We start from the raw sequence: 24,888 nt of genomic DNA, 5'->3' as shown, positions 1-24,888 counted from the left end.
AATTCCATTTGTTTTGTAACTTGTTTTCAGAATTGTCCTGCCATGATTTTATTTTAAAAGCAGCCTCAGGGTACTGATCCTGATTGTGTTTTTAGTCAGTGGGGAATATAATAAATGTGTTTCTGGGGAGGGGAATGGTAATGGTATTTGTAAGAGTAGAGGACCTTGGAAAAGGAAACAGACATGTTTGGTTTTTTTTAAAATAATTTTTTTTTTAATTACAGTTGACATATAATATTATATTAGTTTTAGGTGTACAGCATATTTATTAGCCATATATATAACTTAAAAATGATTTTCCAATATAGGTCTAGTATGCATCTAACACTATACATAGTTATAACAATACTAGAGGCCCAGTATACAAAAATTTGTGCACTCGGGGGGGGGGGGGGTGGTGTCCCTCAGCCCAGTCTGCACCCTCTCACAGTCTGGGAGCCCTCGGGGGATTAAGACGTAGTTAGACATCCTTAGCGCTGCTGTGGAAGTGGGAGAGGCTCCCACCACCACCACTGCGCTTGCCAGTTGTCAGCCCAGCTTGTGGCTGAGTGGCGTTCCCCCTGTGGGAGTGCACTGACCACCAGGGGGCAGCTCTGGTCCTACCCCCCCTCGCCCTGCTGCTGCCCCAAGTGGCCTCTCTCTGCAGGAAGTGACCAGCACCATCCCCTTATTGCTCCTCCTCTGCCGCTGGTTGCCATCTGCTCACTAGCCCCACCTCCTGCTGACAGTGGTTCCACAATTCAGTCAATTTGCATATTAGGCTTTTATTATATTGGACTAGAGCCCTGGTGCGTAAAATTCATGCATGGAGGGGGTTACCTCAGCCCAGTCTGCACCTTCTCCAATCCAGGACCCCTTGGGGGATGTCTGACAGGCTGGCATTTCTCTCACAATCCTGGATCGCTGGCTCCCAGTCTCTCACTTGCCTCTCTGCCTAGTCGCCCCTAACTTCCACCCCCACCCACCCCCCGTCAGCCTGATCTTCCCTCACTGCTTCTGTGTGCCAGCATGACCACCCCTAACTACCCCCCCCCCCCCCCCGCTGGTCTTGTTGCCCCTAATTGCCCCCCCTCCCCCCACTGCTGGCCTAGTCGCCCCAAACTGCCCCCTCCCTGCCAGTCTGGTCACCTCTTATGGCCCCTTCTCTGGCCTGGTCGCCCCATGCAGTCTGCTTGTTCAATTGTTTGGTCGCCCCTCACTAACTCTCCTGCAGGCCTGGTTGTAGGCAGCCATCTTGTGAGGGCATGAGGATTAATTTGCATATTACCTTTATTATATAGGATTATTGACTACATACCCTACTATACTTTGCATTCCCATGATTGTTTTTATAACTGGCAATTTGCACATCTTAATCCCTTCCCTTTTTTCACCCTGCTCCCAAACTGCTTCCCATCTGACAACTATCAAAATGTTCTCTGTATCTATGAGTTTATTTGTTTTGTTTCTTCAGTTGTTTTGTTTTTTCGATTTTATATATAAGTGAAATCATATGGTATTTGTCTTTCTCTTATTTCACTTAGCATAGCAACTTTTAGGTCTATCCATGTTGTCCCAAATGATAAGATTTCATTCTTTCTTATGGCTGAATAATATTCCATGGTACATATGTACTACTTCTTCTTTATCCATTTGTTTATCAGTGGACATTTAGGTTGCTTCTATATCTTGGCTATTGTAAATAATGCTGCAATAAACATAGGGATGCATATGTCTTTTTGAATTAGTCTTTTGGTGTGTTTTTTTTGAGTAAATAGTCGAAGTAGACTTCTAGGTTCATCCTAGTCTTTTGTTATAATTTTATTTTAAAGTCTACTTTGTCTGATATCAGAATTGCTACCTCAGCTTTCTTTCAGAGTTCTTGCAGAGTTCATTTACATTTACATGGAATATCTTTTTCCATCCCTTTACTTTCAGACTATGTGTGTCTTTTGATCTGAAGTGGGTCTTGTAGGCATTATATGTATTGTTGTTTTCTTATCCATTCAGCCACCTCTGTCTTTAATTCAATTACATTTAAAGTAATTATTGATTGGTATGTAACTATTGCCATTTTATTACTCATCTTTTTGATCTTTAAAATATATTTTCTTCTTCTTAAAGAAGTCCCTTTAACATTTCTTTTAATACTGGTTTGGTGGTGATGAATTCCTTTAGCTTTTTGTTATTTGGGAAACTCTTTATCTGATTTTAGATTTTAACTGATAGCTTTGCTGGATAGAGTAATCTTGCTTGTACGTTCTTGCTTTTCCTTACTTTAAAAATTTCCTGCCAGTCCCTTCAGGTCTGTGAAGTTTCTGCTGAGTAATCAGCTGACAATTTTATGGGAGCTCCCATGTAGGTAACTAACTACTTTTCTCTTGCTGCTTTTAAGATTATCTCTTTGTCTTTAACCTTTGGCTTTTTAATTATGTGTCTTGCTGTGGGCCTCTTTGAGTTAACTTGTTTGGAACTCTGCGTCTCCTGTACTTGTATGTTTATTTCCTTTGCTAAGTTAGGAAAGTTTGCTATCATTTTTCAAATAGGTTTTAAATTCCTTGCTCTCTCTCTTCTTTTTCTAGTACCTCTATGATGCAAATATTGTACACTGGATGTTGTCCCAGAAACCCTTTAACTGTTCTCATTTTGTGTGTGTGGGTGTGTGTGTTACTTTGTCTTCCTAATTGTTAATTTGATCCTCTGTTTCATCTAATCTACTGTTGATACCCTATAATGTATTCTTTTTTTTTTTTTTTTAATCCTCACTGGAGGATATTTTTCTATTGATTTCTAGGGAGAGGAGGGAGGGAAGAAGGAAGGGAAGGAGGGAGGGAGGGAGGGAGGGAGGGAGAGAGAGAGAGAGAGAGAAAGAGAGAGAGAGAGAGAGAGAGAGAGAGAGAGAGAGAGAGAGAGAGAAACATGGGTGTGAGAGAGACACATTGATTGGTTGCCTCCCACACATGTCCCTACCAGGGCTGGGGAACTTGCAATCAGGGTATATGCCTTTGGGAATTGAACAGTGACCTCCTGGTTCATAGGTTGACTGTAAAGAATAGCTGGGCTATAAAGAATTCTTTATTTTACTTATTGTATTCTTCATTTCTGACTGGTCCTTTTTTATGTTGTTTTATCTCCATTTTTATGTTTCTAATGTCTTTGTTAAAGTTCTTGCAGAGTTCATGTACTCCTCCCGTAAGTTCATTGAGCATTCTTATATCCAGTGTTTTGATTTCTGCATCTGGTAGATTGCTGGTCTCCATTTTGTTCAGTTCTTTTCCTGGATTTTTGTTCTGTTCTTTCATTTAGTACTTATTATATTTTTTCTCATTTTGGCTGCCTCTCTGTGTTTGTTTCTATGCATCAGATAGATCTGCTATGTCTTCCAGTCGTGGCTAGGGCCTTAAGTGTAAGTAGGTGTCCTTTGGAGCCCAGTAGCACAGTATCCATGGTCACCCAAGCCAGGTGCTCCAGGTGTGTCCCCTGAGTTTTGTGTGCCCTCCTGTTGTAGTTGAGCCTTGATTGTTGTTGGCACATCAGTGGGAGGGATGGACCCTCAGGCTGATTGCCTGTGAATACTGGAAGCAAGCCTGTTTTTAAAAACCCATCATTGAAATGTGGTATTTCTTTCTAACAGAGTCACTGAAAGCCAGTTTTTAAACAGTCCTCCAGTTTATATTTCAGGGAAGCTGGACATTTTTCTGTGTATTTTTTTTCTTTTCTTTCCTCTCTCTCCGCCCCCTCCCCCGTCTTTCTCTTTCTTTTTTTTTTTTCTGAAGCCATTGAACCCTGGCTTGATAGTTGTTGTTAACACCTCTAAAAGTCATGAACCAAAAATAAAAAACTAATTGTGTGCATTTAATGTTTTTATTTATTGATTTTAGAGATAGAGGAAGGAAGAGAAAAAGAGTGAGAAACATCAATTTGTTGTTCCACTTGTTTGGATTCACTAGTTAATTCTTGTATGTGCCCAGACTGGAGATTGAACCCTCAATCTTGGCATATGGGAACAATGCTCTAACTAACTGAGCTACCTGGCCAGGGCCAAATTGTATACATTTTATAGTGCAAGGTTCTTTTTTAGTTTTCGTTTGTTTTGTTTGTTTTAGTAACAAACTCCTGATGTGCTGTCCCTTATTTTAGTGACTTTATTTATTTGTGTAGTCTGTGGTTATTAAAGCATTTAACTCAAAATAGTTAGTATACTCATACATATCTTAGGTTATAGATTTTTTAACCTGAAATTATGATAATAAATTCATTAATTTTAAAAATTAAAATAAAGTTTGTCTTTACTCTTAGGCATTCTCTCAAAAGAAGATTAAAAATTAACGTATATCAAAAAACTAATGTCTCTTTGGGGGGAAGGATTTCTGCTATTGTAATAAGAAAAACAGCCATCCACAGCCTTCCATATTATTGAAGCAACAGGGTTTCTTTTTAGTGAAAGTAGTTAGTAATGGATAAGACCTATTAGATGATCAGTTTATCTCTCTTCACATATCGGTCACACTTGTCGAACCTGATATTTATTCAGATCAGATAAGTTTGCTTCAAACTCCGTTATCTCTTTGCTTTTATATTCTGTCACTGTTGCTTTGCACATACTTAAAATAATTGTGCAAACTTCTGTGTTTGGAAAGCCTAAAATCATGACATGAATATATGAATTTTGCTTTATTACAAGGTAAAAATGGCACTGTATGACTGTTTCACAAGTTGTGCCCTGTTTCCTAAAAGAAATAGAGATAACTTGCTCATTATTGTGGTAGTTCTCAAGAAAATCATTTGGCCTGGCCGATGTGGCTCAGTGGTTGAGCATCGACCTAAGAACTAGGAGGTCACAGTTTGATTCTTGAGCAGAGCACATGCTCTGGAGGGTTTGCAGGAAGCAACCAGTATATGATTCTCTCTCATCATTGATGTTTCTATCTCTCCCTCTCCCTTCAATAAAAATATTTAAATACGTGTAATCATTTTTTCTGGTGAAAATTGTAAAACAATTTTATATAGTTGGCATATAATAATATATAACATTAATTTATTTTTGCTAATTATTTTCATGTAATGTTCATTCTTGAAGTTGTTAGTAGTAGTTTTTCCCACTCAATCTGTGATAAATATGACAGCAGCCAAAGGAAACACATAATCACCAAGTCATAATGAGACAACATTTGAAAAAGAATTATAACAACATCCTGAGCATGAGCTGGTTCAGTTCAGTTTGGGCCAGCAGCAGGAGAAAGAAGAGGAAGAGAAAGATCATAGAAGTTCATATTTACGTGTTGTGATTTGGAAGTGAGAAAGAAGCTCTTGAAAGTGAGGGTATTGGAATGAACATCTTTCAAGTTTGGGAGGAAGTACATCTGCATTCTTTGTTTAAGGGGTTCAGATAAAAATCAGAGTCAAAAGAGGAAAAAAAAAACTAGATTTTTCAACCACAGAGCACAGGATTCAGTGCTTTTAAAGCATTCTTCAATTAACACTACTTCTCCTTTTCTTTTCTCTGCCATCCTTATCCTCTCACTTGCTGGAATGTTCACTTAATGGAGGCTCACAAGGATGTTTGGTTGGCTTTATGTTCCTGAAAACTCATAGGGAAATGGATTCAATAAGCATTCTTAAAAAGACAGTTCCATCTAAAAGAGAAATCATCCTTGATGTGACATCTTACTTGAAATAGAAATTTGCTGTGCTTCCCAGTGGAGGATGTCCTGGCTCTCTATAAAAAAATAACATAAAAATAAGTAATTTTAAACATTTATTTACTTAAAATTTTTTATTGATTTGAGAGAGAGAGAGAAAAGGGAGGGAGAGGAAGAGAGAGAGAGAGAGAGAGAGAGAGAGAGAGAGAGAGAGAGAGAGAGAGAGAGAAATCTGTTTGTTGTTCCACTTATTCATTCATTGGTTGTTTCTGGTGTGTGCCCTGACTGGGGATTGAAACCTTGATGTATAAGGACATTGCTCTCTCCAACTGAGCAACCCAGCCAGGGCAAAATAAGTAATTTTTTTTTAAAAAGCAATGGCATAGTTTAAAAAACACTGTTCTGAATTATTTAAAAAAATAATAATACTTAGAAAGCAATGCTATTAAATAATTATCACTCCAAATGTGAAGATCCTTGGCATGTGAAATTGAAGGAATGTTCCCTAATCAGTGGGAATTTACTTCTGGCTTTATTTTTCCTTGTTTTTATTTCAGTGTACTTGGAAAAAATTATTTTCTAGAAGCAGGAGTCCTTTCAGAAGCAAATATGACTTGGAAAGGGTGGCCTAGGGGAGGTAGTCTTGACTCTGTTGTTGCAGCTTAACTTTCCTTTTACTTCAATTATCAAATTATGATATAACTGAGGAAAATGTGGAGGAAACACTGTCCAGTTTCCAGTCCCAGTGCAGACAGTGTTAGGAAATTATCTTCCTGACAGTGGAAAGGAAATAAAAAGAATGGAAGCGCCCCAAACTCAACAACTGGCATTGGTAAAGAATACATATTTCATTATTAGAAATCTAAAATTATTTGGATGGATTTGAAAGCTGTTAGCAATATATGGGAAAGTAAGTTCATGAACAGTTTTCTCTGTTTAATCATGTAGAGATGAACATGTAAATGTGGATAGTAAATGCCATCTTTCCTGATTTGCTGCTGAAGTCATTATCATTCCTTTAAAATAAGATCCCTGTTAACATATTTCTGTTTCAATTAATGTCACTCTTATTTTGCTGGTGAGTCTTCATGAAACCTTGAAGGCATACTGGAGTTTTTTCCCATCTCTTTACCCTAACTCTGATGATTTCTTTTTTTTTTTCTTTCTCATTTTTTTTATTAAGGTATTATATGTGCACATACCTTACCAATCCCCACCCCACCCCCCACTCCCATACATACCCTCCCTCCCCAGAGTTTTGCGTCCATTGGTTATGCTTATATGTAAGCATACAAGTCCTTCTGTTGATCTCTTATCTCCCCCATATCTCCTTCCCCTCCTCCCCACTGTAATTTGACAGTCTGTTTCTTTAGTGTCTCAGTATTTGTCTTTTTGTTCATCAGTTTATAATGTTCCTTATTATCCATAAATGAGTGAGATCATGTGGTGTTTTTCTTTCATTGACTGGCTTATTTCACTCAGCATAATGTTCTCCAATTCAGCCCTCCAAGAGGAAGGGCTGAATGATTTCTTACATTCAGCCCTTCCTCTTGCTTCCTGATGTAGCCACCCTGGTTCAGGCTGCCTGCACTTTTGAAACTACCTTCTGGATCTCCTTCCACTTATTCTGTCTCTGTGCCTACCTTCCATTTCACCCCCACTTAGTTCATTGGCGTTGGATTACAAGATTCATCTTCCTCCCTAAGCTTCAGAAATCATAAATGGTCTCTACTGTGTACCATCCAGGTGTGTGGGAAGCTCCTTTAACTTCGATTTAAGCTTTGAGATCCTCAAGGGGATCTCTCACTGATGCTAGTAAACAGGAATGTCCTTTTCCCTGGTAATGTGTGGGAGTGGAGCAAGGGCTATGCTTACAAAGTTTGATTGACAGAAGAGATGTCATTCTCTTTCCTATTGGCGCTAATAAGAAAGAAGTGTAGGTAGTGACATCCAGCTGGGAGACCTACTGGGAAACTTGAGTCTCCTTGTTAAAGGCCTACAAAATGAAAGCCTAAACTCTTATGCTATTTTTCATGACCCTTGACAGCCTGGCACCTGTTATCTTCTCCAAGCTTGTTTCTCATTAATTACCTATAGGAGTCTCCTGTTGCAGCCCAAGTGTCCTTTTTGTTTTCTAAATCCAAATATTCTCACTCCTATACCATTGATTGTGATGCTTAGGATGCTCCATCTCCTTTAAACCATGCACTCTTTCGGTATTCCCCCAAACATGGCCTTGTGATTGTCACTACCATAAATACATACTATCTGAACGTTCCTGAATGTTTGATTGCTGCCTAATATCACTTTTATCTAATCTGTAAAAATTAACAAGGAAAGTATTTTGTGTTAAGCAGTATGCTGGGGATTCAACTGTAACCAATTTTCTTGTCCTTAAGAGTTTACATTTCAATAGCAGGAACCAAGAGCAGTTGAGTAAGATTGGATAGGACTCAGAGGCAAGTAAATGAATTTGGGTTATGGAGCCGTAGTCTGGGAAGGGTTCCTGAGAGAAAGCAATTTTCAGAATTGCAATCTCCAAACATTTTATGCAGCTTGTTTTGATTTATGCTATTTTAATACTTAAAACTATCTTTTTCTTGTTCTTAAATGTTAACCTTGCCCTAACCAGTTTGGCCCAGTGGATAGAGCATCAGCCTATGGACTCAAGTGTCCCAGGTTCGATTCCGGTCAAGGGCATGTACCTTGGTTGTGGGCACATCCCCAGTAGGGAGTGTGTAGGAGGCAGCTGATCGATGTTTCTCTCTCATTGATGTTTCTGACTCTCTATCCCTCTCCCTTTCTCCCTGTAAAAAAATCAATAAAAAATATATTTTTTTAAAAAGAATTAAGGTTTTTAAAAAAATGTTAACCTTTGTAAACATTTATATCCCTAATGGTTGCTATCCTATATAATAAAGACATAATATGCAAATTAACCCTCACACCCTCACAAGATGGCTGCCTACAACCAGGCTGGCAGTGGGGTTAGTGAGGGACAACCAAACGACTGACCAGCAGGCTGCATGAAGTTACCAGGCCGGTAGGGGGTTAGTGAGGGGTGACCAAATGACTGAACAGCAGGCTGTATGGGGTGACCAGGCCGGTGGCGGGGGTGGGGGGGACAGTTGGGGGCTGGCTGGCAGGCAGGCAGGCAGGCAGGCAGGTGAGCGATTAGGAGCCAGCAGTCCATGATTATGAGAGAGATGTCTGACTGCCAATTTAACTCAAACACTCTCCACACTTCCCCCCGCTGCCCATGCATGAATTTCATGCATGGAGCCTTTAGTCTTCTTAATAATAGTTTTTTAAGAAAACCTCTCAGCTCTCGTTTTAGACAAAATAAACATAATTTCTTCAAGGGTGCCATAGCTCTGTAACCGATTATTTGAAATGTTTATGTTGTTGAGTTCAAAGGAACTCAGATAGGTTAATAAAAATAAAAAAATAAAAAAACCCAAATTACTCAGATTTTGTTACAACCCGGATTCTGACTCAGTGGGGTGGGGCAAGACCTGAGGTTTAATATTTCTGATGCTGAAGCTGCTCATAGATTGAATATGTCCTGAGTGGCAGGGTTTTAGAGACTGTTAAGGGGCAATGAATTAAGATAAGAACAAGTAAAGCTTTATGTTTCTTCTATTAATATGGATGGATCCTGCAGTCGGTAGATTCTGTTAACTCTCATTTATTCTCATTAATCTAAGTGCCCAGCTGTGGTGGGCACAATTCCCCACACCCAGAGACAGTGCATCTTGCCAGTGATCTGACTAGAAAGCTTCCGGTCTTCACCCTTACCACTCCCCAGGGAATGTGTTTCTTTCATGTCATAGGCAGCCATGATAAGGTGTGCTCCCACCTAATTGAGGCTGATATGAATCCCTAGGCCCTCCGGGCACTGAGTAATAGGAAACTCCATCTTTGGCAGAGGGAAGTGTTCCTTTTGGCATTCTGCCTCCATCCAACTGGTTTGTTTAACAGTTGGGTTCCAGGAATGGCATCTGAGGCAAGTCTGTATCCTACAAACACTGGCAGAAAAAATTCATCATGCGCTTTTTAAGATTCTCGTCAGAAGTTCTCATAACTTGTGGGAGCCTTGGCAATTGAGTGACCTGCCCATGACCTCTTTATTCTGCCTGAATGTTTCCCCAATGATTTAAAGTGGGTGATTTTTTTTAGTTTTTTTTTTTTTTTTTTTTTTTTTTTTTTTTTTTTTTTGTGTGTGTGTGTGTGTGCTGTCTATAGTCTGCAGATATTCTTGCAGACTACAGACAGTTTGTTCTTGAGTCTTTATAAGCTAAGCTAAGAAGTATTATTTCTGTTCTCTTCCTGGGGAGCTTTGCTATGGAATTCCCCTCACCTATCGGATAGCAACAATGGCTTTTAGATTCAAGAGATCTGTCTCAATACAATGTGGGAAATGCTGATGTCAAGCTGGTGAGGAGGAGTTGGTAAGTGGCCTGGTACAGTGGTTTATCGCCTAGGGGCCCTGCACACCAAGAGTGTCTGAATCTGCAGACCTGGAGCACAGCCCGAGGATTTATAACATCCTCTTTCTTTCCCATGCCTTATGATGTGGTTACATAAAAGGCAATTGCTTATAATTAGGGAAGAGGGCATGTGTTCACATTAGCACATGCATTGTTGATTGTGATGGCCATCATTACTGCCCAATCCTTGTAGGTTTATTAGCTAAACAAAACAAAGAGACCTATGGAAGCAGCACCTCTTCTAATGTTCCTTTGTGGTAACCAGCTCATTAGCTGTAAGACCTTTTGGTTTGTACTTGTAGAGACCTGATCTTAGAGTAAGGATATATTGAATCATAGGATGGGTCAGTTGGGAAACTTGCTTCTCATTCACCTCTGATCATGAAAACACATGTTTTCCAAGGTGATTATTTTAAAATAAGAATAAAAATGAATGTGTTTTCTTTTTAATATGTGTTTTTAACAGCTGGGGTGGGGAAAGGGAAGGGGAAGTTTGATTTTTCTGGCTATTTCCAACTCTCTACACCCCTTAGATGTACCTTGTTTATATCACATGAATAAGATAGTTGATTTTGTTCAGTTTTGGCAGTAGTCCTTGTTTTGAAAGGTGACTAATGGCTGCACTTTCTATTGAAACAGTTGTGGAGCATCCCAGGAGGTACACAGCGATGTGGACCTTGGTCTTGGTGACCTTCCTTCAGATGAAGAGGAAGTCATCAACAGTTCTGATGAAGATGATGTCAGCTCTGATTCTAGCAAAGGGGAGCCTGACCTGCTGGGAGATAAACAGGTAGATGTTAGTATTTAATTATGTTTGTTGATCTCTCATGATACTCAGAAACAATATTCATCAGTGTGATAGACACACAATCCCTAGTTTTCTTGAAATTTATAAAACATTTTTCTAATTTAATTTCTTCTAGGAGTAGCCCACATAACATTTAGTTGTGAAAATCAGCAGGGATTTCTGTCTGTCAGTTCTGGTGAGACAGAAAGTTGCTGGAAACCCAGGCGACCTCTTTAAGGGCCCGCACACAAAGTCTGGTCACAGGCACTCACATTGGGCTCTGGTGTTGGGACAGTGATTTGGGGGATTTGGGGGGGGAGGGGAGGGGAGAGATACCAGAGACATATAAGGAGAAACTGAGCTGTGTGTTTTCAGGGTGAGTGCTGGAGAGATGGCTGCCATTGTCCCTTTCTTCAGACATCATCTCTCCTGTGTTGAGTACTCCTCTTCCCCTCCTCCCAGACAAATCTGAACCTGCTTTAGTCTGGTGAACTTCACTAGCTCTATTGAGACCCTGCCCCACCCAACTCACGCATGGCCCCAGGCTCTTTCCTTGGCAACCAGCCTGGGAATTCTGGTCAAGCTGGTGTTGGGGATTCATGCCAGAGACATATAGGGAGCAACTGAGTTATGTCACTCCAGGGCAAGGGCTGGAGGGAAGGCTACCATTGTTCCTGTATTGAGCCATTTCCCCATGTGACCCACCTGGATTATGCATTAGTCTGGTGAATTCTACTAGCTCCATCCTGATGACTCCCTGAGGCCCTGGCCTCAGTGTACTCTGAGGCTTTCATTGAGTGGCCTGAGGCTCAGCACTGGTGCCAAATATGAATCTGTATTAACCTGATAAACACTACTCACTAGCCCTGGTGACTCCCTGAGGCCCTGCCGCAGATAGCTCTTATACTGACTAAGGTTTTTTTCAGTGGCTGAGCCTTAATAGGCAGCCAGCAGCACATCTCAGGATGCCTTGGACCTTTTATTTGCTGCCCCAAGCCCAGTACAGGTGGCTGCTGGACTTGGATCACAGCGTGGCCTCTCACACACATATATATGGACCGAGCACAGGTGGCTACCAACTGCAGATTGCTTTGTAGCTCCTAATAAGTAGTCCTGGGCTGGTCACAGTCAGTGTCTGACATTGACCTGCACCGGAGTCCCCCAGAGGCTATAGGACCAACATACCCAGTGACCGGCTTCAGACCACAACAGAGCACCACCCAATTAGTTTCATAAGAGTAATATCGCCAGGCATCCAAACACACTGGGGTGAATCCCCTGTATGGGGTCAGCCCCCACAGAGCAGCTTGTAAGCTGTGGTTGTGTCCAGTAGTTAAAGACACAACCTGAGAGTTAGTTTCACCCACTGACGTCCCAACAACAATGAAGTCTCAACTACAACAGGAGTGTATGCACAATCCACACAGGGACACTGCTGGAGGACCCGGCTCAGGTAATCAGGAAGACCACTCCACTGGACCCCACAGGACACCTACTACATCTACCAGTCAAGACTGGGAGATGCAACAGATCTATCTAATACATAGAAACAAACACAGAGAGGCAGTCAAAATGGGGAAGCAAAGAAACATTTCCCAAATGAAAGAACAGGAGAAATCTCCCAAGAAAGAACTAAATGAAATGGAGCCAAGCAGTTTACCAGATACTGTTAAAAACACTAGTTCAAGGAACTTAGTGAGAAGTCAACAAAGAGATAGTAAGCATAAAAAAGGACACAGAAACCATAAAATTGATATTTTTGAACATTTCTTCCTAGAAATGAAGAATATAATAATTGAAATGAAGAAGTATACATTAGAGGTACTACACAATAGATTAGGAGAAGCAGAAGATCGAATCAGCGATTTGGAAGATAAAGTAACAGAAAAACACCCATTCAGACCAGGAAAAGAAAAAATAATTTTTAAACATGTGGATAGTTTAAGGGACTTCTGGGATAACATCAAACACACAGATATTTACATAAAAGGGGTACCAGAGGAGAAGAGAGAGCGCAAATGATTGAGAACCTACCTATTTGAAAAACTAGGAACTGAAAATTTATCTAACCTGGGGAAGGAAATAGACATGTTTGTCCTGGAAACAGAGAGTCCCAATCAAGATGAACCCAAAGAGGCATACACAAAGACACACAATTAAAATGGCAAAGGTTAAAGACAAAGAGGGAATCTTAAAAGGAGCAAGAGAAAAACAGTTAACTATAAGGGAACTCCCATTAGGTTGTCAGCTGATTTCCAACAGTAACTTTTAGGACAGAGGGCTTGACACAAAATATTTAAAGTGATAGTGATAAAAGACCTAAAACCAAGACTGCTATATCCAGCAGGGTATGAATTAAAATTGAAGGAAAGATCTTCTGCCCTAATTCTCCTTAGGGTTCTGGTTTATAAATTGCTCACAAGGATCATTCAAAAAGAAAAAAGAAAAAAAAAAGTGATGTTAAAATTGAAGCAGAGCACTGTTTATACTTGATGTTTTCTAAAGCTGAGATGGCAGCCAAGCACCCCCTCTCTGAAGAGTATAGGGTTGTTGTTGATCACATGACATCTATGAGCGACACATCACTGCTTATTTATCAGTGGGCTGTTACTACATTGAAGGCCCAAAAGAACCTCCATTTTACATTCTTTGAAAACCAAGCTGAGGTGAAGAGGGAACATGGAAAGCGATTCTTTTTTTTTTTTTTTTAATATATTTTTATTGATTTTTCACAGAGAGGAAGAGAGAGGGATAGAGAGTCAGAAACATCGATGAGAGAGAATCATCGATCAGCTGCCTCTTGCACACCCCCCACTGGGGACGTGCCCACAACCAAGGCACATGCCCTTGCCCGGAATCGATCCCGGGACCCTTCAGTCCACAGGCCGACGCTCTATCCACTGAGCCAAACCGGTCCCAGCGGAAAGCGATTCTTAAGACATCTAAGAGGACGTGAGAGTACGATCTGCCTTCCGGTGATTAAGAGGCCTGAGATAGATAACTGGAAAACCGGCATTCAAGTTCTAGAGTCTGCTCTGGAGTTGGAGAACCAGTTAGTTAACCAAACTCCTGCTAGACCTGAAGACCACAGCTTCTGTCAACAATGAACTATTGTCTATGTTTCATGGAAATGTATCTGGATAACCAGAGGAACAACACAAATAACTGCAATGCCAGCTTGTATATCAAGGAATTAGAAAATCAGGCCCAGGAGGAGAAAGACCAATTTAAAAAGCCTGCTGAAGTGTTAGATGAACAGACCTAATATCTGAAGGCAACAAAGCAAGTCTTTCCATTGTAGTAGCTCCTTAAGAATCTTGACCTTCTCCATTGACAGAAGACTGCTACCCATCATTGGTGTGTGTATAAATAAATCTGTTTTTGCATTATTAAAAAAAAAAAATTGAAGTAGAGGTAAAGAGTTTCCCAGACAAGAAAAATGTAGAGGAGTTTTTCTTCACAACCAAATTAGTATTACAAGAAATGTTCAAAGGACTTCTTTAAAAAAAAAAAAAGCGAGGGGAGACATGTTGGGGTATGGGAATGGGGGGGATGAGGACAAATATGTGATACCTCATTCAATAAAGAAATTAAAATAAAATAATGTAGACATGTTGCTCAGGCAGATCTGTCTGGTTGTTTTTTGTTTTTTGTGGAATCTTTTCCTGAATAACCCTCTGCTGCCTAATTATACTCTTTTTAGCAGAGGCCTTTTAAAAATTCTATTAAAAAGTAATAATAAATTATACCAAGCTTTAATTGCAGTGAACAATATGAAAAGAGAGAACATATTTCAGAATTTGCAAAGCTGCGCTATTATCCAGAGATAGGAACATAAAAACTCGTTTTCAGATCAAAGGCTATTTCGGAATTTGCATGACTTATTTTATGTCCTTGACAAAATAATGAGGGGTAGGAATGAGACTAATGTTTCAACTTCCACAGCAGTGCACTTCTTCTGGGAGATGGAGTTATTGCATAGGCAATGTACTTTGAAATGCAGTGTAATTTAAGTGAGAGCTTTCATTAACTGAAAAGTTGAGATGCCAAATATGGCTTCTCTTGAGTTTTTTTTTTCTTTTTTCTTTTTTTTTTTTTCCAGTGGGATGTATTTCTCCATCATTGTTTGAGTTGGGTCAGAATCAGCATTGTTCTTACAAGTTGGAGATAGTATAGAGCTTTTTTATTTTGGTTTGTTTTATCTGTCTTGGTCTTCTTTGAAAAGGATTATTTCCATTGAATCATTTTCCAATAGTTACTATCTTCTTTTTAGCTCTGTAGTTTTCCTACTTTAAAAGGTAAAATAGAATACATAGACTTCTAGAATTTTAGAATTACCCCCTATATTTTTTCCATGTTTGAGTTTACATTTTCGGAATGCAATCACAAAGGATGAGTTGGAATATGACTGCCTGAAATCTTTTTGGAGAGTGGGAGGTGAGGAAAGGGGAAGGAAAGGTGTAAAGGGATGGACATGTAGGGACAGAGGACACTTGGAGTTGCATGATGGTTCCAATTTGGATGGAGTTAAGAGAACACAGTATGGAGGGATAGGAATGAGACTAATGAAGATAACTAGATACATTGTGATGTGTCTTATGTGCATGACAAAAGAAAAGTTGGTCTTTGTTGCCCAAAGGTGATAGGGAACTGTTGATATGATTTGACCTGAGAACTGATATGATTATATTTGCATTTTAGAATTATTGCTCTGGTGGCAGTGTACAGAATGGATTGCAGTGGAGTAAATCTAGAGCAAAGGAAACCACTTAGGTGATTGTGTAGGCAATAAATAAGGAGATAATATTGTGGAAGAGGAAATATCAATTATGTTTTAAAGATATATTCAGAAGGACAAGTTGACAGAACTTGACGGCTCAGTTGTAGTCATAGAAGGTAGAGGAGTGTAGGTTTCTGGCTTTGATGAGTCTGTAATATCTAGCATGCAGGTACCTGATGGCTTACTTAAAAAGTGACTGTAGTCATCAGATACTTCATTTTTGTTGTGAATCTTTTCCTGAATTACACACTTCTGCCTGATAATGCTCTTTCTCTTCTTCAAGATGTCAGCATGGCCCTAGATGGTTTGGCTCAATGGATAGAGTGTCAGCTTGCGGACTGAAGGGTCCCAGGTTTGATTCTGGTAAAGGGCACATGCCCACCTTAGCAGTTAGGCTTAGTGGATAGAATGTTGGTTTGAGGACTGGAAGGTCCTTGGTTGCGGGCAAGTTTACAGTCTTGTTTCTAGAAAATAAAAACATACTCCATTTCCAACAGCCCCAGTGCTGCTTCTGGATCGCCGCCAACCCCTATGTCATGGACTTGTCATACCACATCTGAGATCTGAGATACTTAAATGATTAAATCTTAGAATTTTAAAGTTGAAAATTTAACACTCATCTTTCTGATAAGGAATGTAAGGCTTCCCGTAGTTGTTTTTCGAAGTTAAAGTATTGCGTCTCCTGCTATAACAGAAGCACGGTATCTGCCTGGGGATAACATATTTGTTACTATGAAGTCACTCTTTACAGTTTTCTCTAACCCAGGCCCTGGCAGGGCAGGTTTTGAAGAGGAAACTAAAAAAAAGTTTAGAGTTACAGATGTACCAAAAGGAGGGCAATAAAAAGAGGATAGGAAATATAAGGTATATACCAAAAATAAAGGATACTTACTTGAAATTTTTGTATAAAGCTGGTACACATTTTAGGTATGCTCCAGCATCTATAGTGTACCTAGTTTCTGCACAGATACTGCTAAAACCACCTCTTGACTTGTAAGGGGCTTTATAAGCCTTTCAAAATGGAGAATGCAGAGTCAAGAATTCATTTCTTTCAATGGTTTAGGTTTCTCTTTTTCATTTAAAATATATATATTTTATTGATATTTTACAGAGAGGAAGGGAGAGAGAGGGATAAAGGGATGTCAGAAACATCGATGAGAGAGAAATATTGATCAGCCGCCTCCTGCACACCCCTTACTGGGGATGTGCCCGCAACCAAGGTACATGCCCCTGACCAGAATCAAACCCAGGACCTCTCATTCCGCAGGCAGATGCTCTATCCACTGAGCCAAACCTGTTTCGGCTCTTTTTCATTTTTAATGCATTTCTTTTGACTTTAATTTCAAAAGGATATATTGCATTTTATAAATATTAAACTTTCTAGCTACAGATAACATAGAGAAACCAATTATAATAGTTAGAAAAGCATTGATTTGCTACAATATTTTTCAAAATAATTATCCATGTTTGAGAGTGTGTGTGTGTGTGTGTGTGTGTGTGTGTGTGTAGGTAGTCAGATTATTAGTGCATGTTTGATAATGTAGTCTGCAAGATCAAGCTGTGTTTACAACTTTTCCCTGAGGAATGTTAGCTTTGTATAAAAAAACTGTTAGTGAATGCCCTGGCTGGTATGGTTAGTAGGTTGGATGTCGTCCCAGGCATGAAAGGTCAGCAGTTCCAACCCCTTTCAGGCACATACCCAGATTGCAGGTTTGATTTGCACTTAGGATACTTACGGGAGGCAGCCGATCAATGTTTCTTCCTCTGTGTCTCTCTCTCTCACTCTCCTTTCCTTTCTCTCTAAATTTGATAAAAGCAGCACTAGCTGGTTGGCTCATTGTGTCAGTCTGCAGACTGAAGGGTTCCAATTTTGATTCCAGTCACCGGCACATGCCCAGGTTGTGGGCTCAGTCCTCAATAGGGGGTGTGCAGGAGGTAATCAATCAGTGATTCTCTCTCATCTTTGATGTTTCTATCTCTTCTCCCTTTCTCTCTGAAATCAATAAAATATATTGATAAAATTGATAAAAACATATTTTTTAAAATAAGTAAATATAAAAGTGAGTAAATGGAGTTGAGTATTTTATGCCTATCTTGCTCAGTTGAGCCATACTTATTCAACATGTTAGTCTCAATTATTCAACAACCGGCCCTCGAAAGAGGAATAATAATGGGGATAGAGGTTGGCGTTATCTAATTGTCCCTTTAAAGAGAGTTTGGGAGCTAAGTAACAAAGTAAAGCAAAATATTCTAGGCCAGCAATTTTCAACCAGTGTGCCTCAAGAATTGTGTTTTTTTAAGTGATAGGATGGGAGAGAGAGGGAAAGAGAGAGAGAGGGGGAGAAACATTACTTGGTTGCTTTTGGTAGGTGCCCCAACCAAGGGGTAAAACGGCAACCTGGGTATGTGCCCTGAATGGAATCAAACCCACCACCTTTTTGTGTATGGGACAATACCACGGAGCCATACTGGCTAGGGCAATAATTTTTAAAACATGCAAAACCTGCCTATTTAGTCAGGGGCACTGACCTCTTTTTCCTTAAATTGTTAAATTAAAAATAAAAAAGACAACAGCAATAGCTATTTGGTGTGAATGAATCAAAATTATACTTTTTTTAAAAGTATTCCTTTTGTTTTCCAGATCGGCAAAAAATATATTTTTTGGTGTGCTGCAGAATTTTAGTAACTAGTTATGTGTGCCATGAAATGAAAAAAGGTTGAAAATTTGCTGTTCTAGTTTAATTACACTGGACTATTAATGTACTCTTTATTAATAATTATTTACTCTTTAGAGATTTTTATTAGTTTTATAGACTACTTTGAATATTTTTTACATAACAGTATTTCTGATGAAAGAGTTGGGATTTCTTGATATTGTATGTGAATTCTTCAGTAGTAAGATATGAAAACACAGAGGGACAAATATACGTTGCAAGGTTAGTGTTTATTCCTGAAGGAGGAGGGAAACCCTGTTATATATAACAATTTGTTTCACAAAATTTAAACCAAATATTGCAGAATGTTTGAATTTGTTAAATCTTGAGGGGAAAGTAGGGGAAATATATGTGAATGAGATGAGAGAGGTGAGAGAGACACATTGATTGACAGCCTCCTGAATGTGCCAGACCCAGGGCCAGAATCCAGCCTACAACTCAGGTACATGCCCTTGACCAGAAATCGAACCTGAGACTCTCGGTGCTGGGACTAACGCTCCAACCAGTGAGTCACACTGGCCAGGGATAGCAGTGAATATTTTTAAGGATATGATTACCAGAAGATACTGAAGAGAGATTCATGGAGTAATAGAACATTTTCTAGATTGCATATTGGAAATAATGGGTTCTCTTCCCAACTCTGCTAATAATCAACTTTGAATTTTGGCAAATTCTTGTTGGTCTTCTTTGGGATTCTGATCATGGTCCAGTTCTTACTTTAATTTTCCTTTATGTTTGTTCTCATTCACTTTTATGACTTTACCTACCATTTATGATCCGTTGGCTTTCAGTGTAGTAAAACGGAATCTAGAAATAAAGGTTTTCCCTGGTTGGGTGACTCTTTTGAGTGTTGGAGTGTCATTCGTACACCGAAAGTTTAGGGTTTGATCCCCGTTTGGGGTGTGTATGGGAAGCAACCAATCTCTGTTTCTCTCAGTGTGTCTGTCTCTCTGTCTCTCTCTCTCTCTGTCTGTCTCTCTCTCTCTCTCTCTCTCTCTCTCTCTCTCGTTAAAAAAATCAATAAACATATCCTCAGATGAGGATAAAAATAAGTAAAAAATACTTATTTTTATAATGTAAGTTATTGTAATAAAAGAATCTAAATTTTAGCATGCTATAAAATCTTGAAGGATCCTTTTTGTGTTTATTCATTTAAGTGTCACCAGTGCTTTGAGGAAGTTAAGTAAAAGGTTTTTAATGTATTTACAGAACACCAGCAGGCACACTTTAATAAACCATTAAAATTGAATTTTCTGAAGAGCTTCATTCATTGTTAAACTGCATCTATTTTTATATATTGGTTCTGACACTGAAATTCTAGAAGCAGGTTAAACCAACTTTTCCCCCCCAAATAAGGAACTAAGATAGTCCTTTGACCCATCACAGTGAGGCTCAGGTAAACAGATGTGCTAGGATGATCCATAATTTCAATTTAGAAAAGAGGGGACCACTTCACTACCGTTATTATTAATTTTTAATAATGAGAGATCACTTTTTCCCCTGTATCATCTTGTTAGTGACTGACTACGGGATGGTCATGGTCACTTTCTATCCTTATTGCGACAGTGCCTTGCTCAATGTCACTTTAGGCAGCACAAAATAACTGCGTTCTGTTATTGCCGATGTCGGCATGTATTCAGGAGGCCTCTCCTAATAAATCCAGGTCTGATGTCTCTTCAACAGAAGCATCAGTATGTTTTCCTTTATATAACCATAGTCACACTTTTCACCTTAGGTGTAATATAAAAAAATGTTACAATTGCTGTTCCTAAGTTACTCTCATGGCCCTTCCCAGTGGGGACTGCTGTGTGCAGACCTTTCACCAGAATAGAAATGGGAGAAACCCCTCCTTTTCTCTAATCACCAAGAGTCAAAACCAGCTTTCTTCATTTTAACGTAAAAACAAGTCTCTAAATCCCTACCTATATAGACCTACTTCCTCATCATAATCACCTCTACCTGCTCAGAGTGAGCATTTTTTTCTTCCTGCTAGAGTATTTAATTTACACACAAAGCAGTACATATTTTAAGAATTTCAGTTCTACTCTTTTGTTTCCTTTTTTATTGAATTTATTGGAGTGACGCTAGCTATCAAAATTATCCAGGTTTCAGGTGTATCATTTCAGCTCTTTAGAATAAAACAGAAGTAAAAGAGCATATTTCTAAAAGGGGTTTTAAGTAAATTGAAGAGAGCCATGGCTAAAATGTTGGCCAGTGTTTGGTGCAGACTGTGAAAAAGAGCCCTTTTCAGACTGCACTTAAGGTGTTTGACTTCGTGGCTTTTCTCTGGGTAAAGTGCTCTTATACATTCCTGTCGGACACTCACGAATCTCGCATTACTTGTGTGCACTGCAAGAAGAATGTGCATGTGGTATCTGTTGGGGTCATTTCTGTCTTGAACGACCAATGGCTGTGCTGCCCCAAGGCTCTGGGGCGTCTTGGGGAAGCCCATCAATCTAGGGCTGGTGATGGTAAAGGGTTACCGATCCTCTCAGCTTCTCCTGTATCCAGTTCAATAACTGCACCGAATTCTCTGCGTTTGTCATTGGAGATGTTATATAGCATGAAATGTGTTCTAGTCCAGAAACTTGTAAGTAACGGAACTGAATTTACATCTGACTAGTTCAAAACGGATCTTCATTATCCTTTTGTTAACTCATGCTTTCTATTGCACTCTTATCCACAGGATGAAGACACTGGAATAAGAAGTAAAGTCCATTATATTGCCAAGGAGATCATGAGCTCAGAGAAAGTGTAAGTATCTAGTTTGTGATTCAGCAGACTCTTTGTTTCCCCATTGACTGATTTAAAACATCTCTTTCATTGCTATTTTTTACAGGTTTGTGGATGTGTTAAAACTTTTGCATATCGTAAGTATCTACTAATATTTTCTTGAAGTCTAAGACTATCTTCTTTTACATCTTTTCCCAGCCACCAAAATTTTCAACATAACTTAAATATACTTAACTAATATGTACATACATGTATGTGCTTTCTAATATATGGTTTTATTTTTAAATACAGAAATTTTCTAAAATGTGTGATATAGCCAAATTATTTCTGAAAAATAGAGAGCTTTTATAACTTTATCTCCAAAGTCTTTATACTTTCTATCTTCATAATAGTTTTCAAAGTGATAATATTTCTTCTTGGACATTTGCACAAGTCTGCCATCAGTAGAATTTTGTATTAGCAATATATACAGAATGTCATGATCGGTGTTCAATTCTGTTCTTCTCTCTGAATAAGCTCATAAAAAGAGACTTAAAATAGACAGTTTTACAACTAACTTTTTACATTCTATTTTCAGTTTTTATAATTGTCAACTTGGACAAATCTGTTGGGAAATAATTAGGATATGTGTCTGGCTACATGTTCATTTTTCTCATGCACTCCTTTGTATCTGCAGGTTTTTACAAGTTTCATTACTCATTGGCAGCTAACGTGCTTTTAGTATTACTTTATTCCAATTGTATTTTGGCAAGATATTAAAACTTAACAGAAGAAAGGGATAAGGTAGAGGAAACAATGAAAAAAAGAAATTGAAGTGAAACTATGGAGTAATTATTAACATCGTCATAAACTTAATTGCTGAGAATTGGTAGGTTCACAAACTATACACACATTTATGTCTCTGCAAAAAGTACTATTTTCAGTCTTCTTTTTAATAGGAACTACATGAAAAGTGGGTTTCACTTGGTGATTCACATTCACCAGATGATTCCCTTCTGCTCTATACTTGGTACAGCAGAAACATGGAGGGCTAATTCCTGTGTGAAAAAATACCTAGCTTTAAAAACATGTTCTAAAATAATTCTTAACAATACTAATTTGTTTTGTGAAACTATTTCCCTGTAAATAGTTTCTCACAGAACTCCTGATTATTTTGGTAACTTTTCTTTTGTAATTCACTAAAGAATTATAACAATACTAGAGTAGGTCTTCCCCCAGCTGATGGCACTGGCTTTTCTCTGGCACCCAGGACCTTGGCTTCACGCCAGCCGCTGGCAGGCACCCAGGATCTGGGCTTCCCTTGCAGCCCCGGCTTCATCTGGAAAGTCATTCGGAAGGACATCTGGTCTGATTGGCATATTACCGTATTTTTCGGACCATAAGACGCATTTTTCCCCCAGAAGTGGGGGGAAAAAGTCCCTGCGTCTTATGGTCCAAATATAGCCTACACATATACTGTAAAAAAAAAAGTTTTTTTTACTTGCCCGGCTCTGTGTGGTCTCTGTGTGCTTGCCCAGCTCTAAAATGGTTCTAAATGCTGCTGTTTACTTTACAGGGTTGATTACATGTGTTTATGACTGTGATGTTGGGTTTTAATGCACATAAAATATTTTAGGACACTATTTGTTTCAGAATCTTTTTTTCTTCATTTCCCTTCTCTAAAAACTGGTGCGTCTTATGGTCCGGTGCGTCTTATGGTCTGAAAAATACGGTACACTTTTATTATTATAGACTAGAGCACATGTGTCAAACACAAGGCCCGCGGGCCAAATCCAGCCCGCCAGGCCTTGCAATGTGGCCCGCACCGCGCTGTCATCACTGCACTCCGCTGTCAGTTTATGACATTGTCAGTTTATGACTGTTCAGTAAACCATTCGGCCCGTGATTTAGGCTGGATTTTAGATTTTGGCCCCTTCTCTGATTGAGTTCGACACCCCTAGACTAGAGGCTTGGCATGAAATTCATGCACAGGGGGTGGGGAGGGTCCCTTAGCCCAGCCTGCACTCTCTCCAATCTGGGATCCCTCGGGGGATGTCCGACTGCCAGTTTAGGCCCCATCCCTAAACCAGAAGTCAGACATCCCTTTGCAATCTGGGACCTCTGGCTCCTAACTGATCACCTACCTGCCTGCCTGATTGCCCCTAACTGCTTGCCTGCCTGATTGCCTTTGCCTCAGCCCCTGCCACTGTGGCTTTGTCCAGAAGGACATCCGGAAGATGTCTGGCCTAATTAGCATATTACCCTTTTATTAGCATAGATTTTCTCCCCCAGACACCTGATAGACAGGTTTAGGACTTCTTCAAGGAAATTTTAAGCATCAACAAGCCAATTGATAAGTCTATAGTTAATAGAGGCAAAACATGTTATGGAATCAAAAAGTCTTGAGTTTGAACTTCAGTACACTATTTCAGCTAATCTTGCATGGAACAGGTGTTGAGCATTTCGCTGTGAACAACATAGAGTCCCTGCCCTCACAGGGCTTAGAGTCTAGTGTACTGCTTCTCACACAATTGTGAGGGACAGGATTTAAAATTTTCCCATCCATGGTGGAGCAGAACTTTTTGTAAAATATAATAAAAATGTCATGGCCATATCAAATTGATATAAAAGTTTTATATTCCTTATTCTTACTTTTTGACTAATATCTTTGCTGACCAATAACAATTCGTGGACCATACTTTGAGAAGCATTAACTTGGTAGATTCTGTTTCTTACCAGCTATGTGAATTTTAGAAAGCAGTTTAACCTTCTGATCAAGCTTGTCTCATTTATAAAATGGGGATAAAAGCACCCATCTTTCAGGTTGTGAGGTCTCAATGAAATAAGATGATGTGCAAGAGTCTAGAGTTGCACATGGTATATGGTAGATTCTTAACTTACCTTTCCATTACCCTCTTCTTCTTTTTTTTTTTTTTAATATATTTTATTGATTTTTTTTTTTTTTTTTTTTACAGAGAGGAAGAGAGATAGTTAGTTAGAAATATCAATGAGAGAGAATCATTGATCAGCCGCCTCTTGCACACCCCCACTGGGAATGTGCCCACAACCATGGTACATGCCCTTGACCAGAATCGAACCCGGGACCTTTCAGTTCGCAGGCTGATGCTCTATCCACTGAGCCGAACCAGTTTCGGCCCATTACCCTCTTCTTTTCCATCTTCCATTTTAAGAGCATCAGTGAATGGGAAGCATTCATTCTATTTCCACACAGTTAACTTTTCACTTTTTCTAGTGCCATTCCCCCCTGTACTAAAATTTCATTTTAATGAAGGAGGTTCTGATTCTAATAGACAGGGAGGCAATTAAAAGCTTTTCCAGTTTATTTATTTGGTTAATTAAAAATATATGTACTGTTCTTACCTATATAATTTTGAAACAAATCATAAAAATGGATAATCAGACCGATTTCCCTAAATGGTCTTGGTCTCTTCCCAGCTGATGTTGAAACAGAGGGAGTCATTCATAACCCACATTAACTTGTATATTTTCAAAATCTCCTAAGCCTTTAATGTCAGGGTGAGAATAGATCATCTGACTTCATGTTAACATTCTGTCTGGTGTGTGCAAATGTTAACTCAGCAGAACCCAACTCTAATGGGTGTCTTAACAACAGGGCATTAAACAGGTGTGAGCCTTACTAGGAAGGGCTTGTGACGGATAATACAGGTGAAGCCAAGGGCATCTTTCTTCCTCCCAATATTCCCACCATACCATTAAAGCTCATTTTTACTCCTCTACCAAAAGTACCCCATGATGGTCTTAC

At 39.3% G+C, this 24,888-nt stretch overlaps 1 protein-coding gene across 1 annotated transcript in view; it reads left to right on the top strand.

The window, feature by feature from the left end:
- FGD6 (FYVE, RhoGEF and PH domain containing 6) overlaps positions 1-24,888 on the top strand; it is a 119,085-nt gene that overhangs the window by 35,381 nt on the left and 58,816 nt on the right. The window contains exons 4-6 of the mRNA XM_084878470.1: positions 10,751-10,901; positions 21,079-21,146; positions 21,232-21,262. Of these exons, the coding sequence (XP_084734596.1) occupies positions 10,751-10,901; positions 21,079-21,146; positions 21,232-21,262 (250 nt within the window). The remainder of the gene's footprint in view (positions 1-10,750; positions 10,902-21,078; positions 21,147-21,231; positions 21,263-24,888) is intronic.

Source organism: Pipistrellus hanaki, assembly GCF_964339955.1.
Source record: "Pipistrellus hanaki genome assembly, chromosome: 3".
Classification (NCBI taxonomy): domain Eukaryota; kingdom Metazoa; phylum Chordata; class Mammalia; order Chiroptera; family Vespertilionidae; genus Pipistrellus; species Pipistrellus hanaki.
The sequence above is the reverse complement of the archived record's forward strand: the minus strand, read 5'-3'. Positions and strand labels throughout refer to the sequence as shown.